Genomic DNA, 20,156 nt, shown 5'->3' on the forward strand with positions numbered 1-20,156 from the left:
ACATATCCTCCAAGACAATTAGCAAATGGCATGTTGCTTTACATGCTATATGGTCGGAAATGAAAGTGTTGTTATTCTGTCCTGGGTTCAGCTTACAGGATTTCTTTCAGGTCTATTCGGGGTATAAATTCCTTTTTAAATGGAAGAATGAATCCCATTTACGTGGTGGGAGGGCCAGCTGGTGGGCAGAGGTGCTGGGCAGGGTGCTGTCTCAGCTGGCGGGGTAGAGGCGGGAGGGACCAGCCGAGAGCTGCTCCTGCTGCCTTCACGGAGGGAAGTAGAGGAGTGATGTGCTGTGATTCCTACAAAGCATTTTGTTTATTATACAGTCAAAATTTATGAGATCCTTACCCTATCAAGTGCTCCAAATAAATTTGTGACTTCAAATGAGTATTTTCTATGTAAATGGAAAACTGTATTAGTTTTAACCATTTAATTGTTGTGTCTGCATGTGGATATGGATAAGAAAGCTGTCAGCTGCTTTGTGGCACTCAGCCTAAAGCTCTGCTTTGGCTGTATCTTCTTACTGACCCCAGTTAAGGTGAAATCAGAAAAAACAGAGGCTAAATGGAGAGGTCAGTGGCAGGAGCCTTCTGTCAAAAGACACCGTTATTTTCTGTATCTGGGCTAATCAGAAAACTGTTAATCAGTGCATGTTTAGAATAAAAAGGATGTGGTTTTGCCTCACTGCAAAGATGCAGATCTTTCATTTCATTTCTCCCCAAAGCACTCTAAACCTCACATAAATCATCCTGAGTCAGCATTCAAGGCTCAGATAAAAAGAGATCCCTCTTTCTCTTTCTTCTCTGCCTCACACGCAGATGTACCTGCTGCGATGGGGCAGGGAGACCTGGGTGGGCAGCCCCTGCATCCCGAAGGAGCCCTTGGGTGGATGACGGTGGCGAGTTGGGGCCAGCCTCCGGCAGCTTTGCCCTGCCCCGTGGCCCCGGTGCACCGAGAGCCGGCAGCATCGCTTTGTTGTGATAACCCACGGGCTGTCCAGGCCCTCCTCTGGCTAGAAAAACATCATGAACTCGTGTCAGCATGTCTCCTGCCGCCACTGTAGTCTCTGCTGCCTCTTCTCCGAGGGATAAGCGCTATTAGCCAGAGCCTCAGGTTGGAGCCCTCCTTCTAGACCACAGGCTTCTGTTTCTCATTGAGCCAAATGGATATGAACGGGAACTAAATGCAAGAACATTCACCATAATCCCTGTAATTCATACCCCCCGTGACATCTGTTTTCCTTTGCTCCAGATAAAAGCCTAACGCTGTTCTCGTGGCAAGGTAAATTGGAGCCATCCCCCTGCATTCCCAGAGTGTCTCAGACCTGGGCTTTAGCTGAGATCGGAGAGGCAGTTATTCCAGGGAGGGTGGTTTAAAAATGCTCCGTCACACAAGAAGGTGGTGTTAACAGCCACGGTGGGGAGAAAAGAAAGAGGGAAGAAAAAAGGAAGACAATCAAACATCACAGAAAAAGGCACTACTTTAGTCATAGTTCAGCCATGCATGGGAGAGCTGGACAGAAGGAATTTCCAGTCTGCTCAGCCTCCTTGAAATGCTAGAACTAGACCATAGGCATGGCATGAAAGGAGATGTGATCATCAATGCAGGGCACAAAGTAAAAGAATTAGCAGCACTTGGCTGCATTACACAGGAGGTCAGATCTTATGCTTTTAAGTGCTGGTGGCGCTGAAAGTTGATGAGCAGCAAAGATAGAAAATAGATTGCTTTTACACTCAGACAAAATTTGAAAGGCTGCTCCTGTGAGACACCGCGACCAAAAACCTGAGAAGTATTTTTAAAAATATTTAATGCCTAAATCCTTTTGGTCTTAAGTGACATTAGGGATGTACTAAGTGCTCTTCACATCTAAGCAAGTAGAGGGCTTGTTTCCCAGGAGGGCCTAAGCCCATTGCAGGATCTCTCCCTGCATGTAACAAAATTTAATAGTCTGCCATCCTCTCTCACCTCCCTTCAGATATGCAGCTGCTCTCACCATTTGGTTGCCTTTCTCTAGGATTGCTGACAAGAGTCACCCTTAACATTGCAGTTCATTTGGATCTTCCCAAACTGTGTGTGTCCCCCCATTATTGTCACTTTTTAGCTATGGTAATGGGTCAGGTCTTGCTTTTCCTTTTATCAAGACCCGATTCTTCTCTTGATCAGGCAGTTTAATCTAGAGATTAACTGAAATGCATTCAAGGTACGTGAATGCTGACATTGACTTCCAGTGTCTGGTACCGCAGGTCTAAAATAACTCCTACTTGCTGGTATTTGTAAGGCTTTGTTTGTTCTGGCATGGGCTTTTTTGCTGGGCTGCAGTTCGAGTAGTAAATACAATTATGATGTGTGTCACAGGATGGGCAGTCCAGATCTCAGGCTGTTTGGTACACAGGGGCCTTGTAGAGCTCCCTGTCCATCCACCGTGGCTGTGCTCTCCTTTTCCTGCATAGAGTAATCTCAGATGCATTTGAATAAAAGCTCTGTCGACTAGGCTTTCCAGAGAGGCAGCAGGATTGACCATTCTCATCCATTTAGAGTTAGCATTTACAGGTTAATTGCAAGTTGCTAACTGCTGGTTTCTAGCATAAACTGCTGCACTCAGAAAACAATGGGATAAGATGTGATAGTTTGCAAAGTCAGCAGAGAAACAGACTCCCATGAATGAAACTAGACAATGCTTTGTTACTTGCAAATCCGAAAACTAGGCAATCAGTAGATAGTTTGGGGTTTTGGGGGTGTTTCTTGGCTTTCATTGAAGCTCCAAGTTGGCAGACATGTTGAAGCTATTTACATTCAAGTTTCAATAAATGTCATGCTGGAGGTTCCTCTAAATGATTTTATCTTGTTTTTAAAATAAAATCTTCATGATCATTCTGCATCCCTTCCCTGCTGGCATCAGTTTTCTTCTTGCAGCCAAGGGAGTCAGTTAATAGTTTCATTCAAACTTGCTGGCTCTGGCTTTTGTTTTCTGTTTCTCCCATCCCTTCTATTCCTTCTGTCTCTTAGGGGAGACGCTGCAGGAGTCAAAACTTTTTCTTAAAAAAAAACCCAGCCATTGGTCTTATTGTACTAAATCAAGCAAGAAAATGTAACCAGTCATTTTTCTTTTTTTGTGTGTGTCTGTTCTTTCTCCCAGCAAACCAGGTGCTCAACTTCCTTACCGCTGCCATCAGGCCAGTAACGTACTTTTTCTCCCTTGCTTTACCTTAGGCCCTGACTTGGCTACTCCCATGGCAGATGCTTTCCATACAGCATAGGCTTTATCAACTGTGTTAAATTTTCAGCTATTGCAGTGCTCCCATCCGCTGTGCTGGTGTTATAAAGCAGGGTGGGTGTGCATGAGCGCTGGTATTGAAGCAGACACAGTGACTAACCCTTCTGCCAGCCCATCGTTCTTGCTGCTTTCTTGCCCATCACCAGTGCTGCAGTAAGTGCGTAAGTGGGAAGTGTTTTAGAAGAATATTCTACTGAGCAAAGACAAGGCTAATGCAACTCTGGTGGTAACCACCAAGCTTGGGTGTACTTACTGCAGATGTTTTATCCTCTCTAGTGTTTTTACTGCTCTAGCCAGCCTACCGAGGTGCTATGCAAAGGACTAGGTGGTGGTATACTGCCACTCACCTCCAGCATAGTACAAGAACTTATGTATCAAAGTGCTTTTTGTGCTGTGATTAGAAGAAAACCTAAAGCACGCCTTCCCTGGAGGTGATCTATGCAGAGGCTGGCTAATGCTTGTCCTTAGGCTATAAGAGCCAGTACCAGTAGAGAGATAGGAAAGCAGAGCCAGAGCAGTTCCAACCCACCGCTCTGGTCCTTCACTGGCATACCTGTACACACCGAGACCTGAGCAAAGGGAAGCAGGCACAAGCTCTGGAAATTTTAGGGTACATATACCCTCTGGGAATCAAAAGTCAGGCACCAAAGACCACGTGAGAATCTGACTCCTGGTGAGCAGGTATAGCACATCGCAGTTACAGCTCACCCCGACTTCCATGGCCTTCCTGAGTTTTCGCTCCGTTTTCTCCTGTGTTTAAGAAGGCTGAATGTGTATAGTTCGCAAACATCCCTTCAGATGGAGCAGCAAGGAGAAGCAGTAGCTGCGCTAACATGAAATGGCACTTTCTGCACTTGCAGGTTCGCAGAGGCGGAGGCTTATCCCGGCTTTATCACTTGATACTGCTTCCCCAGCAAGGAAGCCTGCCAACAGCCCCGGGGTCCGCTGGGTGGATGGGCCCCTGCGAAGTGGGCAGCGGGGGCTGGGGGAGCCCTTTGAGATCAAAGTCTATGAGATAGATGATGTGGAGAGGCTTCAGCGGCGACGAGGCGGGGACAGCAAGGTGAGTGCAATCCCTGTAATCTGTCTCCCCTCTCCTGGCAGGTGTAAGAGGGGGGAATTCAGATTTTGCAGTCAGAAATGTGTATTATTGTATGTGGTTAATTCAGCAGGCAGCAAAACCTAATATCTCATTTAAGAGCAGTTATGACTCAAGTTATGCCTTCTTCCGTGGCAGATCACTGACATTGCTACCTTGCATTTTTGACCCTTGCTTATAGTTTTGGTGGTTCCTGTGCTCCAGCATCTTGTTGCATCTGTTTTTCAAGGCTGCGATGGTGTCTCAAGTGCTTTGATGGTATTGTTTTCAGGATAATGTCTTCTCTCTAACAAAGTTGTTCCTGCCAACCTCAGGCCTCCAAATTTACAAAGAGATCAGGGAATTGTAAAGGTCAGCTCTTGAGAGGTACGGTTGGGAAGATTATCTGAAGTTGGTGGAATAGCACTGATTTTAGAGTAGCCGTGAATATAGACTTTATTGTTATATTAAGGCACTTTTTCTTCCTACCCCCTGTCACTTGGTTAGGCTGTTTGTGAGGTTGTTCTCTGATAACGAATTTGTGTGGAGAAAAACATCACTTGTTGGCCCGGGGTTTCTACTGCATTTCACCCACAGAGTCGATTTGTCTACAGAGCAGAAGGCAGAATAGTGTTGAGACCTTCACACAGGCTTGGAGGAGGGTAGTTCTGGTGTTGGGAATGCTCCCAGGCTAGCGAGGGTAGCACAGCCCTCACCATGGGCTCACTGCCCGTCTCAGTGGCTGCCCTCCCCAGGAGTCATGCGAGGCCAGCCTGGGTGTCTCCAGACAGCACTGAACCCTGTGCTGTTACTGTGCCCCATATCTTGACAGGAAATATATCTTCTTTATTAATGATTGTGAATTGCTAGAGCTTTTAATAACATATTCCCTTTGTTTCAGGATGTTTTAACTTTGATATTGCTACCAGTCCTCTTATTTTAGACTATGACTACTGCATTTCTTTTGCGCCAAGCACAGAGATGTATGTTGGATTTTAATACAGCAAGCAATGGATTTCCTTCTCCCAAGAGCTCAGATTTGCTTAGCTAAACTTGTGGTGACAAAAAACAGAAATGTTTTGCTACAGTTAATCTGATTTCAAGATGCCGCCTGTTATTAATTATTATGGTTTATTATTAACTATCATTGCAAAGTCTCCAAAGCTCACTGATGGAAAACATCAAAACCAAACAAAAGCAATAAAAATAAACCAGATGATGGATGATTTCATGCGGTGATTCATATGGTCCCAGTGTAAATGGTTCATTGTCAGTATTATTGATTGGAAGATCATTTAACTGAATGGATCTGCGTATTTCTTCTCCTCTCCACCTATTCCTTCCCTGCTCCTTTTTCCTGATTGGCAGGAGGTGATATGTTTCAATGCCAAACTGAAAATCCTGGAGCATCGCCAGCAGAGAATTGCTGAGGTCAAGGCCAAGTACGAGTGGTTAATGAGAGAACTGGAGGTGACCAAACAGTATCTGATGCTGGATCCCAATAAGTGGCTCAGTGAATGTAAGGACATTGTTTTATTGCCTGGACTCATAGGTGTCCTTTGGTTTATTTAATGGGGGGGACTGAGGGGAGCAGAATTGTTCGCTAAGAATGCAGTGTGAGCTACTGTTTGTAAGCTAAAATGAACCAGCGTATGACCTAGGGGCAAATTTTAGATTGACGGTATTTCTAGAACTATTCTCTATAATTCTTATTAAATGTTGACAGTAGAACTGAACAATCCTTTTTGCCTGAGAGCTGAATGTTGAAATGGTACAGCACTGTAGTGGTGAATATTGCCATTGGTAGATTAACGTTCCCGCGTTTCAGTCCACAGCTCCTGAAAATGAGATTTTTTTTTTTTTTTTTTTTTTTTGGCCTCAGATCACTCAGACACATGAGAAATATTATAAATCTGTTCTTCTAACACAAAATAACACTGTGGAGTAAACCTGTACCTTGGCACCAGTGGGCTTACATAAAAAATTAATTTGGCCCTTTTTTTATAACTATAGATGTATAAAGTTCAGAGAGCTTAAAGGGCATTCACATTCAAATGAAGAAGGACCTCAACACCTCAAAGGAAAAAAGATAAAGGGTACTGCAGTAATTGTACAACAATTTTTAGTATTATCAAGCAGACAAGTTCATAACAAAGAGTTCTAGGAAAAGAAATAATTTTCGATTTGTGTAGGATAATTGCAGATGGCAAAAGGAGGTCGGCTGGTGTGTTCGCTTAAAGCATCCTAACTCTCCCTTTGACAGCTGACATAAGTTAACCCTAGATTGGTACATCCTGCAAAACAACCACAGTGCATGTTTCAGGAACGCTATTAAGGAGGAGAGGTAAAAAAGACAGATTTAAAGGGGGCAGAGAGTTTGTCATACATTGCTGTCTGCTTACTGTGTGATGCCTTTGCTTCAGATTTCAGTGTGATAAATGCAGAAGGCCTCAAGGATGGCACAGACCTCAGGGACCAGAGAAGGAGTCCCTGACAGCAGACGGGCACCTATGTTGGATTGATTGATGTGTGTGCCTTCCCTTGACCCTCTTCAGTGGTCTAGTGAGAATCACGTATAATAGGTAGAGGTGTGAGGAGCTTGGGTGTTAATTTCAAACTCCAAGTTCTGAGTTCAGCAGAGGACTTGTCCTCCCAGGGCAGAGCACCTATTTAAACCTCTTTCTGGTCAGCAGAATGTGTGAAAGAGTCAGTACATACTTAGCATTCAATATTTGCTAAAGGGTGTTGGAGTGTGGCAAAAGGCTTCTGCAGTTCTGAAAAGGATGGCAGAGCGTATCGCTCAAGAAAGCATTAAATGCAATTTTAACAGTATTTTTCACTATCAGCAAGCTGCTATGCTGTTTTAATAGCCATTAAACAGAAAAGGCAACTTCTAATGGCAATGTCAAGCCAGAGATAATGTATACGGTACTGATGGGTTTGAAGACTTGAATTAGCTGTCTCACACTGACCAGCACTGGGTTTTGTCTGCTTTTCCTATCTCTGTTTTCTTTCCCACAGTTGTTCTGGAGCAGGTATTTGAGCTGGATTCTCTGGAATATCTGGAGGCCCTGGAATGTGTGACTGAGCGTTTGGAAAACCGTGTCAACTTCTGCAAGGCCCATCTCATGATGATCACCTGTTTTGACATCACCTCTAGACGCAGATAAAGTATGAACCTCAAGAGAATTTCAATGCGCATCTCTGCCATCCTCCTTTTCCCTTCTGAATAGCATCCCAAAGACAACAGAATGAGGATGAAGGTTGGAGTCAAGTCTCACTGTGTGTATGAGAGATTTGCTATACTATACAGAAGAGTGCTATTAAAAAAAAAAAAAAAAAAACAGGACAAGCATTAAAAATGGAGATATAAGGTTGTTGATTCTCTTAGCCTAAAAGAGCACTTTGAGGAACCTTTTAAGGACATGTCTGTAAATAAGAACTGCTGGCAGAAGACACTTCTTTCCCTGCGATAGCTGAGGGAGGAGGAAAGGTGGTTGTAGGACTTCCATTGAGAGGTTCATTAAAAGAAAACCTATCCAGAAAAACTGTTCAAGTGCCTTGCAAATCTTTATTATCCAAACATTTATGTTGATACTTTATTGTGTACAGATGGTGCTAGTCAAGAAAAGAAAAAGGAAAAAAACAAACACACTTTTGAAATGTATTTACAGCTTGTTTTTCTCTTGGTGTTTTCTCCTATTTCAGACTTGCTGTTTCTAAGTAACTTGTGTTTGTAGAGATATTTCCTAATCAGTACAACATATGAATAAATGTTAACTGTCTTTTCTTGTTACCAGAGTAAGGCCACTCAAAGAGAAATTCAGTTTTCCCAGATGACAAAAAATATTTCTAGCAGTGAGTAAGGTTTGCTTATACATTCTTCTGTACTATCTTATATGCTGGAGGACACAGTAATTTTCACAGCCCATAGGTTCTGCAGTGGATGAGAGAGGAGAGTTGACCTTGCCATGAAGTAAATATCTTTTCCATTTGATCCAACCCCCATAACTTGGTGGTTTTTTTTTTTTTTGGTTGGTTGGTTGGTTGGTTGGGTTTTTTTGTTTTGTTTTGTTGTTTTTTTTCTTTCTTTTTTTTTTTTTTTTTCATGTATTTTTAGCTTTGTATTGGCTGGAGTTACGGATGAAGAGGCATCTTTATTCTAACTCCTTTTTCTGGTGCTTATAACTTGATGGAAAATTACTTTTTAGGCTGAGGTCCCCCATACTTATCAGCCCCAAAATGAGTGATTTATTCTGTCTGTCTTTCTTGAGACTATGACTGATAAAATTTAGCTCTACCTCTTTTTGACATACACCACTGCAAAACATGTTTTGGCAGCTTTTGGTCCCTGGCCCAGACTGCCCATAGTGACAGACATACCTGAGAAGTGCAGGCTCTGCTCAGCTCAGTGCTTCTGGAAATAAACGGGAGTCATGAGTGAGTGGATATAGCATCTCAGGCATGTTGGCTGTGGCATTTTCCTTTTCAACCCTCCAGTATGAAGCCATGGCAAAATTCACGTTGACATCAAAAGGACAAGGGTCTGTGCCTCAATGCACATTCAAATGTTCTGCTTGTTTGCTTCTTTATCTACAAAATAGTATGTCGGAAGGAACATCCTTTGTGTTTCTTAAAGAAATGTGCAAAATCTGCATTTTAATTACATATGAGCGTGAAGAATTATTGTGTTGAATTAGGTTTCTTCTTCTTCTTCTATACTGAAATAATCCCGTTCACAAAAATTCCTCTCTGACATACACTTGTGCTACCCTTCTGTTGCCTATGAGAAAATAAGAGCATCATTTAACATACACTTAATATGCATCAATTTACTACTGTACTTAAATGCAACTCTTCTTTTATCTGCACCATCATATTAATGCCATCTTACAATATCCCAGCAGCCAGTCCCAATGGAAAAATAACCCTGCAAAAATGCTGATAGATTTTCTACTAGTTAGCTTAAAAAAAAAGCTTTGTTTTTTGTTTTGGTTTTGGTTTTGGTTTTGTTTTTTTTTTTAAAGATAGAAATGACATTCATATAGTTTTGGGTTTTTTTTTTTTTAATACTCCACAACTTGTAATAACAAATCTTACTCATTCTATTAGCCTTGTCACCGGATTTTGTAGAAGATCCTTCTTACATTCTATAGGATTATTTGGAGGGAAAAAGATCCTGTATGAAAGTCACTTTCTAGTCTGTTCCACAGCATTTTCCTATCATGAGACTCATATTCCAAGTAAGTATTAAAGACGTAGGTCTGATCCCTCTCCCCTTCTCTCTCAAGGTAAAAAAACTGAAGAAAACCCCCCAAGCAATGCCATTTTTATCTAGGTTTGTTTCTCTCCGTAGTGATTTCAGTAGCACTTGTTGCATATTGGTTCTGTTGAGGCCATCTCTTCTCTGCAGAGCCCCGTGAACTCAGTGCGGCTCCACAGAGCCGTGGGCATCGCCCCTGCAGTTCTGTGCTGGGTGAAGACCAGTGCCCTTGGGGTATGGAGTGCGTCTCTCCTGATGGCCTCAGTCCCGCGGAGACACGCCGCCAGGCCACACACACGCAGAGGAGGGACTTGGACAGCCAGCTCCTGTCCCTCCCTGGCCCGAGTCCCCAGGTAGGACCACACCGCCATCACCCGTGGCACTGCACTAAGCCTGTCTCCCAGGCCGTGCCCCCTCCATGTTCAAGGAAGAGCATCCTCCCCCCCACACCCCCCGCCAAGTTGTGCACGTGAAGTTAAATGTCGCCTTCTTTAAGCTTAAGCATTTCGGACAACGTGAATGCTGGAAGGTGGTCACTGGGTGGTTGGGATGCGTTGCCCTTCCTCTGCTGAAAATGAGCAGCGCAAAACGGGCATGTTGGGCTCTCTGGGGGCCTGCTCTCTGATGGTCGGTGGCAAGTGGTACAGTAAAAGTAAACACATACTTGACAGAAAGCAAGTGAAATCCTAGCAAATGGTGCATGCACAGAAAGCATTATTAACAAGAGATGTCCTCCCACGTACTCCAGGACTTACACAGAAGCGGTGATATTTCTGTAAATCAAGTGGACACATTTCAGAGCTCTTCTAAAATATCTATTGCATGTAATATTCCTCAGCATCATTAACTCAATTATTCAGTGTCTCTAGATATGGTACCTCTGTAGATTAGGAAGCAGCCCAAAAAGCATGTCTATCTAGCCATTATTTTAAACAATAAGAGCATATGTTTGCCCTGTTTATCATGATGACAAAAAACGATTACTGAAACCAAACTGACTGTGCCAAGGATTAATTTGGCATACTGAAAATTATGTACTGACTGAGTAGAATCACAGTCCTTATAAATATTTAATTTCTGAGGACTTAATTAGAGTAACCATTAACACTCTCATCTTATACGAATATTCATATCCTAAAATCCACACTCACCTTCTCTTTTTAGGCTTTCTGTCAGTGCATTTCAGAATTTGCCACTATATTTTTAGGAATTTTGGTGGCTTAATGCATAAAATGGAGTGAAAATTTGTGGGGATTTGACATCTATGAAATGTTTTCTTGTCTTAACATAGCAGCTATCACCTGTGGCGTGGAATTCAAATTTTATGATAACTGAAGGAATATCTTTTACAAACATCGCCTTTTACAAATGTTTATGCTTTTGTTGCATCTTTTTTTTCTGAGCTAAAATTAATTGTAAAAATAAAGTGTACCTACATATAGACAAATGTATAGGTACACAGCCTGAGACAGTGTCGTCGTCCCCCCATTATTGTTTACAAATGGCAACAACAATCCCTCCTCCTTCCTCCTCCAAGGAGGACCTATAAAACCTTTCTCCTTGCACCCACCAGGATGAAGCTGATTTATGCCACACTATAGGGAAAAATTTTGCTTGAAACGGTTTTGAAGATTTAAAGGTCCTTTCCTCCTCATGTTCATCGGCCAACAAAGCCAAATTGCTGCCATTCCCATACAGAGGCTGTCATTGAAATGTTAAAGCCTGTAAAAGTAATCCAAATGAACTACTCTATATTTCAGGGTGTCATGGATTCAAGGCAACATATTTTACAATCACAACTGTTAAATAAACCAATTTCTGCATATGCGTGAGGCATACATGATAGTTACATCGATTGAAAGCCTGGACTCTGAGCTGTCTATGAGATAAAGCTTTCTGTCTAGTCCTAATAGCTTTAAAATTGTAACTTGAAGCTTCTGCGTTGAAGAAGCAAATAAAATTCTCATAAACCAGAGGTTGAACGACCCTCTGATGCCAGTTCATGTGGGAGGGATGGTTGCACAGCATCAGGGATGCAGCAGCTCACTGCAGAGATCAAAGCATTCGTATCACTAAATACTGATAGGAGCTGATGACGACCGTACAGAGAGACGCTATTTCTCAAATCCACTGGTGGGTGACATACCTTCCTTAATCCTGATGTCCTCATGGTCTTTGTTTTGTTACTCCACAGGCTTTTGCATTGGTAGCACCCAGCAGTTGTTGGAGACACAAGGCTGGCTGTTGCCAGCTATCGCAAGATTTGACAGAGGTGTCCAAATAGTCATGGCAAACAAAACTGTGAATGATTTGTCAGTGCAAAGTTAATAATCTCTATCTCTTGCATTTATTGTGCGCTCATCCCAGGGTTATCTGAGCTTCCATAGCTGCTCTTGGAAATAATAAACCATTTTATTATTGTCTTTATCTTTTCTTCTTTCTCCTTCTCAAGCAAGCTTTCAAAAAAAAAAAAAAAAAGATCAGAAAGATCAGTTTCTCTTGAAAATGTAGCACCCTTATCCTAACCCCATTGAAGTCAATATGGATTTTGCCACCAGCTTCATGGACAGCAGACTCTTGCTCACTTATGCAATGTTTTGAAGCTCACAAAGGGCATGATGATTCTGCAAAGAACGGAGGTGCTGAAAGTGAAATGGTAGCATTCATCTATAATATTTCAAACCACCTTAAAAGCCCTCCTGGACAGGAAATAAAACACAACACAACCCATCTTACTTTGAGTGGTCCTACTTAAGTATTGAGCAAACTTTATAATAATGGTAATAAATTGGTGCTTGAGGCAGTTTCAGCTATATTACATATTCTCTATATACTCTAGATATGGATGTATTCACCCTCTATATTGTATATGTATGTGTGTGAGTATTTACATATAGCACACATACATATATGTTTTATGTATGCATAGATACTAACTTTTCTAAGTTTTACTTCTTTTCCTCCCATAGCTGAAACTGCTGGTTACTAACATCCACATGATATTCTATGTATGAAGGATATAATTTATTTGTAAACTCAGGATGTTCTTGTTTTATAGAGTTGTTTGTATTTTATAATTTATTTACACATCATGGTTGGAAATGCTTATCTAAGTGCTATGCATTGAAGTGTATGATCGCTAAATCCATTTCACTCTGTTGGTGGCTATGTTCTTTCTCATTATAACAGTGGTATAAAATAGGGCTAAGGAGGAGACAAACTGATGGATATAGAACTTATGCTGAGCCCACCAATGGGTAATTCCAGAAGAGGATGTATCAGTAGTAGATATATATATTTTATCAACTAAATTTTATGGAGAAAAAAAAAAAAAAAAAGAGGAACAGCATGAGGACAAGTTCAAAATGTGGAAAGTCACAGCCATTTCCAAGTTGGTCAACAAATGCATTGAACCTTTTGCCATTAAAATTGTAAAGTTTATTGTTTGCTAGCTAAAAAATATCCCTTTTGTGGTATCTGAGGTGTGAAACATTGTCAAAAATATGATGTCTGGAAAAAAAAAAATTCAAACTATAGTGGCATTAAATGTTTACTTTTATCTTACCAATATATCTGCCTCCTCCTCCTGACTATTTCACTTTGGATGAGAGCATTTATGAAATGGCAGAGAAGAAGGTGCTTTTGATGCACAGGAGGATGTGCTATTATAATAGAGTGAGCAACATCAAAACTGAAAATAAAACAACCAAAAGGGTTCTACCAAGCAAGTATTGCTGAGAAGCAAATTCACCAGAAAACAATAAGGAGTTGTTTGATAGCAATGACAGAAATATTACGACCAAGCACAGCACCATTAACTTCTCCCCTGCCGCTGTCCAGAAACAGAAAACAAACACAGTCACGGAGCCTGAATTGGTCAGAGTTTTACATAAACTGGTGATGCATACATGCCTCCCTGTATTAGCAGGGGTTGCTCCATCTGCACCTGTGAGAAGGGAAAAATCCGGGACCAAACAAATGATAAAAATGTATTCATAGGTATAATTTTTTGTCATCTGTATCAATAGTGTCAGATTTCCCTTAGACACCAGGCAGGTATATAACACAATGTAAGAGTCATAAAAAGAGTTTGTGTCCATTACTCAAGACATGCTTCTCTGTCTAAGGGGCAATGGTGGCAGGTTCAGCTGACCCCTGAGCTTCTGCTAAGGTGTGCACGATAGCTGCTTGCCTTTTGCTCACATTTGTGGTGTTCCCTGTTGATAATTAAGAGTGCCTCACTTGCAGGGCAAGATGTGAATTAGCTCTCTGGGCAAATCTCAAATGCCCCTTGACCCTTGGGTGAGCCCCAATAAGGATATTGTGCTCTTCCCATTGTAAGAAAAACAGTCTTATTTCTTGTGGAAAAGAGAAAAAAGGAAACAATTTAAAATGTCCTTGAAGACATGTCATATGCTGGCAGATGCCCTCATATGCCCTACTTAGGAGAGGCGTATTAGTATGCTGGGTGTCTAAATATTTGGTTGAGTTTGGTGTGCATTTAAAATAGTCATTTCTTCTTCTTATCATACCAACTGGGTGGCAGAGCCAGCAGTCAACAGTGGCAGGGGGTGCGGTCCTCTACAATGCCCAGCTCTTCCAAATGAAAAATATTGAGGTAGCTGCAGAGGCAAAGGCTGGCACATAATGAGATGGTGTGTTGGAAGGGGTGAGGGAGTTTCTTGTTTCTCCTCTCCCAGCAGCAAACCCTACCCTAGCTGTTGCCCCTGGGCCCGTGAATTTGCATGCTGGTGCCTCTTCACAGTAGCTGTAAATGAAGATGAACAGCCATTTATTTCGTCTCTGGGCTGTTCAGAATAGCTCTGTTTTGCTCTAAAGAGCTAAAAGGCTTATTGCCTATTTTTCAAGTAATTTATCTTCATTGCTGTTATCATGCAGCCACATCAGTATTAAAGAGTCCGAAGTGCCTTACAGTGACAAAAACAGAGAAAAATGGGTTAGCACAAGTCCTAGACTTTGTCTAAGGCAGAACTGATGGTGGGGATCTCTGTATGAGTTGAAAACAAAATCAATTCACTCTTAGTCAGTTCTGAAGCCTTTCAGATCTCAATGTTACACACCTCTGGTTTGGGGCAAGACTGCCAGGAAAGGTTTCGGACATGTAGCGAGATCAGAGGCTGGTGTCCTTAAGAGGCCTGCTTCAAACTGTTGGCACTTCTTGTAAACTAATGCCCTAGCCATGACCAAATCTTAACTTGTCTTTAAAAACAATAACTTGCCAGACTAAAAATCAGGAGACGGTTTGGCGTGGAAACCTGACAGGTCCCATCTCCTTATTGGGTCCTGAACAAGCTCCCCAACTAATAAAAAACTGGGAGAAGAAGAAGTAGTTGCTAAAGCTGGTTCCTCTCCCACATCTGCCCACAAGCCATTGGGGCTCCTGGGACCTCACCTTCATTTTGACTGGCAGCAGTAGCTGCCTGAAAGCTGCTGAGGAGGGAAAAATTCAGCTCCAAGTCTCTCAGATGAAGACAAAATTAATGTTTAGTACCTCCAGAAAAAGGCCATCTGTGAGTGGATTTCACGTTTTATGATATTTGTTAGTATTCTTGATAGCTGCCAATCTGGCAGATTTGGAGGCTGACATCTGTTATCTAACCACTGAGCAATGCTATACTTGCTGTGACCACATGAATGCTCTACATTGCTCAAAGACCTCTTCCATAACCTCCAAAAATAACTAGGTGGCTTGGAGGTCCTATCCACTCTCCCTTCAAGAACAACCCTGTCAAACACTGACCCAGGAAAAGCTCTAAGATGGCCAAAAATGGTCCATCCCCAATAGATGCTTGTCTCGGGAAAAGACCATTAATTTTCATACATGTTTATGTGTGTCTCTTGTGTGGACGCTTATTACACAGGTTTGGCACCCATGGTTTGCATCAGATTGCGGGTTTCATGCCAACCAACTGGCAGCCAAGCGTATGCAGCTGTGTGAGTTTGGTGCACATCCATATTTCCATTTCTACCTCCTGCACCAAGTGCATTCACCTGAGTGCAGCCAGACACGTGGGCACAGTGTGTGGGACTTGGGGCTCGCTGTGGAGAGGAAGCCTCCCACCCCCAGCAATGGAGGAGCTTTGTCACTCGCTGTAAAAGGAGCAAGGACTGTCCTCGTCTCTGTCTCATCCCTGCTCAGCTTCATTCTCTGAACAATGAGAAAGCAGGGAGATGGAAGTAAAGCTGACATTTTCCTATAGTTTGTGAAAAGAAGGATTGCTCACTGTATTTACAATAAGGCGGGGGGCGGGGGGGAGCACACAAGCCCCCCCTACTCGCTGGGCTGTGCTCTGCAGACTCCTCCGCACCGGTGCCGTTGGCTGCTCTGTGCTGCTCAGCACGGGCCCTTGCAAACTGCCCCGTGGAGCTTGCTGGAAACAAGTGGCACTGCAGGAGTAGCAGTGCTTTTACCCGCCTTGTCTTTCAGTGCCTGTCCATGCATAGTGGCCCAGCTCGCTCCCATCTCTGTGCTTCAGCTGGATGCCCAGCGACGCAACTTTGAAGAGAGTCATGGCAGCCGTGGGAAGATACACAGCCCTGCTTTTACGGAAGAGCAAGCTGCCTGCTCCTAAACCATATTTGATGGAAACTTCACAATACCCAGCAAGTGGCACCACAGGAGCCAGGCAAGACAATGAAAACATAATTTTTTCTTAATTTCCAAGGACAATGGAAGGCACGGGCAATTACAGGAGTAATGAGAAAGATAACAGTTTGGCTCCAGGCCCTGTGGCTGGTGATTTGTGCTGCCCCCAGGGGCTGGTGTAGCTGGAACTCATGCCCGCCCTGAGTTTCCAGAGGCTCAAAGAACATTTCTGAAGGTTATATGTAAAGCCATTAAGATGCTGTGAAATCCACAGAAAGGCTTCTGGACAGCTTCTAAGCCTCAGCATTGCAGACTTCACATCCGTTGGACTCTATTCTTTCCGCTGGCAAGGCTGAAACAATGGGAGCACCAAGCCTAGTCTGTTTGACAATTAGCATTGCAGTGGCATGAAGTGGTCTGCAGAGTAGGTCAGTCATAAGAACAAACACTATGTGCATACTAAATAAACCCTTAGCTTAGCAAGAGGGCCTCACACCTGAAATCCTCGATGGGGATGCAGTTGGTGTGAGAGTACTGGGACATTGAAATACTTCCACAGTGAAAATATTGTTCTGGGACTGATTTCTCAACCTGGTAACATCGCCTCAGCACTCATGACTCATTCTATGAAATATTTATTTATTGCCCCTCTGAACAATTCCTGGCTTGCTTTTATGACCTGTTAATAGTTTTCTTTCCAAATTTTTCCATGTTTTTGCAACATACGCTGGACCAAGAGACAGATTTCCCAGCTTTCCGTGGCAGGTTAGTGCGGACATCAAAGTTGAGGCATGTGAGCCTCCCTAGGAGTCCATTGCAAAGCTATCCCTAATTTCTTATTATGGTGCTTTTAGGCTGGCCATTTTCACCACTGTAGATTGCACAGACACTGGGGCCGTGGTGCTGACTGTGCACAGCCCCCACGACATGTCCCAGTGCAATGTGGTTACAGCCTTGTTCTCCAGTCTGTAACTGGGGCCAGTGCTACGGGAGTGGGGACAAGGCAGTGCTGCACTGCAGGGAGGTAGGGCTGAGGGGAGACAAAGGGGATGGCAGAACCAGTCCAGGTTCATGGAGGCAGGTGGATATTCATAAACTTGTCAGAAATTTGAGAACAGAGCAATAGCAGGTGAGTTGCAGAGGGGCTGAACGTGGTGGTGCCTCCTTACCCCTACAAAGGCATGGGACAGGTAGAGGCACCACCCAGCCAGAGACCTGTGGCAGAGTCACTGCCTTGTTTTGAGCTTCATTTTGTTGTCACACTGGAAGCAGAAAACCCACTGGGGATAGGGAAAAAAAACAAAACAAAACAAAACAAAAAAAACAACCAACCAACCAAAAAAAAAAAAAAAACCACGAAACCAAAACACCAAGCAACCCAAACCCCTATAATCTAATAGTTATGTCAAAACTTGCTATGAAGGTTTGGGATGGTTTTTACCATCCTCAAACAGGAACTTTGACTAAAATCGACCCTCATTCTAAGCCATTTTGACCTCTTCATAAACTAGCACCATAAAGTGTGGAGGCTGTTATACTGCCTTATCTTGCTGGGATTGTAAACCTTTGTGCTTTAAATTCCCTCTATAGCCCTAGAAATTCTTCCCATGCAAGACAGAGTAGAACTTTCTTTTTTTTTTTTTTTAAAGCATACAGTGAGGTAATTTGTAATCAAACCCAAAATAATCAAAGCATTTCAGATGGGAAAGCTGTAAACTCATTTCTCTAAGAAATCATACACCCGACCACATCCTAGACACTTTGCTTGGTTGCAAGGCCAGGCCAGCTGACAAGGAGCTCACCCACTTGCTGTCAGCCACTTCATGAAGTGAGCTTTTGCTGTGAGAAAGTTCATATGGTGCCTGAGGTGTATGTCAGGGCTGGGTGAAGGCTGGCACAGGGCCACTGGTGTCAAACCTGGCCTTCTTTGCCAGCCTCGGGAAATTCAGGGTTTCCACCATTTTCATCTGGCAAACTGCATAAGCTTTTTCATGGGACTTCCAGATGGTAGAGGGAACTTAAGCCTAATGACAAGAAGATTTGCTTTCCTCAGGTGTCTATTGCAAGCCCCCCCCCCCCTCTGTGGGAGGTGCAAAGCCCTGTTCCACAAAATGGCAATGGCTGCTGAGCCAAACTGACTGCAAAGCCCCGTTGCAGACCTTTCAGGGAAGGCAGACAGCACCAGAACTGGTCTGGCTCAGCCAGTACCAGGGAAAAACAGGCACAAAAAAGCTGCTGTGATCCAAAGCCAACGTACTAGTTGAAGATTTGTCCTGCTTCACTGTTGTTCTCTGACACTCGCCAAGAGTGGAGCAGCAAGCTAAACATTTCCATGCCACTTCAGAAATTATTATTATTTTTTTTTTTAATAGAACATTTTGCTCTCTGTTCCCTCTCTCATCCTCTCTCAGTGGAAGCTGGACACTTGACATCTTTTTACAAGGGTAAAACCTCAACAGCTTCAAGAGCAATGGTCCCTGACGAGCGGCTACGTCACCGGCAGAGCAAGAGACGAAGGGGGCAGTGAGGGAGGTGCCGGTTTCCCTGCGGTGCGGAGTGGAGAAGTGGAAAGCTCCCTGCAGCTCAGAAAATGCTCACTGCAGCACGAGGTGGAGGACTTCAAAAAGCGCCCCAAGGAACCTTTGTCCTGTACTGTGAGAAATGCAATATGCTCAAGAGTTGGCTTCGGCAAGTTGCTGCATTCCCCACACATAAAGGAAAGGTGTTTGCTGAAGGCATCACATCAGGCAGGAACAAAATCCTTGCCTTTGCCTCCCTTGGCTCCTCATTTGGCTCTGTTCTGAATTGCGATACCTGCCTGCAAAGTGATTGTCTGACAGGGCTCAGTCAAGAGGAAAGAGGCCCAGGTTAAAGCCCATCTGGGTCATGGGCTAGATTTGAGCAAGTCTGTAGGTCAGCAGAGCTCTAAATCTATGTTGTTTCTGCAGCACTGTGAACACCAACCAGGGGCTTGTCAGCAAAGAGGCCGTTTTCCAACTCACAAGCTCCTCACTTCCATCACCCAACAAACATAATTTCTTGTGATTTAGCAGCAGATCTCAAAGGGCTGTTCCACAGCAGAGAAGATGTTGTTCTCTTGATGAGCTTCTCCACTAGCTTGGAATGAATCGTTTTGCTAAGTCTTTAGAGCTGAATGGTAAAATGAACAGCTTTGTGGCCTGGGTGTATCACAGTCACATTACACAGCTTACACAAAGATCTTTGGAGGTCTGATGAAATGAACTTGGATAATGTCCATCCGAAGGGTTTTTATCCATCCTCTCATCTGCCAGCCATAAAGCAAGGCAGCATCCTTGATTGGTGGCTGGCAGGCTGCCTCATCCCAGACTTGGGATAGCATTCCTCTGATCTTTGCAGAAAATACAAATTCAGATTTTTGTCTGTTTTTCACAAATTATCTAACAGTCCCCACAGAAAACCTTCGGTAAGGGTGAAAAAAAAAATTCTTTGCATACCATCATTACACTGACCTTTTAAAATACTGTTATTTACTGGTGCCTTCAGCCACAGATGTTCAGAAATTAATGTTCCCAACTTGTGATAGAGCCTTTCCCTCATCCAGCATTCCTGTTCGCATGATGGGGACCACAGCTCCCCAGAAATGATATTTTGATCACAGTCGTATATAGGATATAAGCTGGGTACAAGACGATGGCATTTAAGAGATTAGAAATCCAGACATTGCCTGTACCTCACTGAAAACTTTCTCCCCATATCTTGATATAGCTTGGAAAAGGATACTGAAGTACAACAAGGGCCCTTACATCCAAAAGGGAGAATGGGATTGCCCAGGAGAAGCAGAAGCACACCCCCAGCAGCAACTGCTCCCGTTCACACAGTCCCCATCACCTGTACTACTCCAGTTCCCAGACCACCGGCTGTCCCTCAGCTGTATGGCTCCTGCTATAGG

The 20,156-nt window shown here is 43.3% G+C and overlaps 1 protein-coding gene across 1 annotated transcript in view; it reads left to right on the top strand.

Annotated features, from left to right (window-relative positions):
- Window positions 1–13,188, top strand: part of KIF26B (kinesin family member 26B) — a 300,203-nt gene extending 287,015 nt beyond the window's left edge. Inside the window, exons 13-15 of the mRNA XM_042796107.1 lie at window positions 4,138–4,340; window positions 5,724–5,874; window positions 7,377–13,188. Of these exons, the coding sequence (XP_042652041.1) occupies window positions 4,138–4,340; window positions 5,724–5,874; window positions 7,377–7,525 (503 nt within the window). The 3' untranslated portion in view covers window positions 7,526–13,188. The remainder of the gene's footprint in view (window positions 1–4,137; window positions 4,341–5,723; window positions 5,875–7,376) is intronic.
- The last annotated feature ends 6,968 nt before the right edge of the window (window positions 13,189–20,156 follow it).

This window comes from Tyto alba, unplaced genomic scaffold (assembly GCF_018691265.1).
Source record: "Tyto alba isolate M040663 unplaced genomic scaffold, T.alba_DEE_v4.0 Super-Scaffold_22, whole genome shotgun sequence".
Taxonomy (NCBI): Eukaryota; Metazoa; Chordata; class Aves; order Strigiformes; family Tytonidae; genus Tyto; species Tyto alba.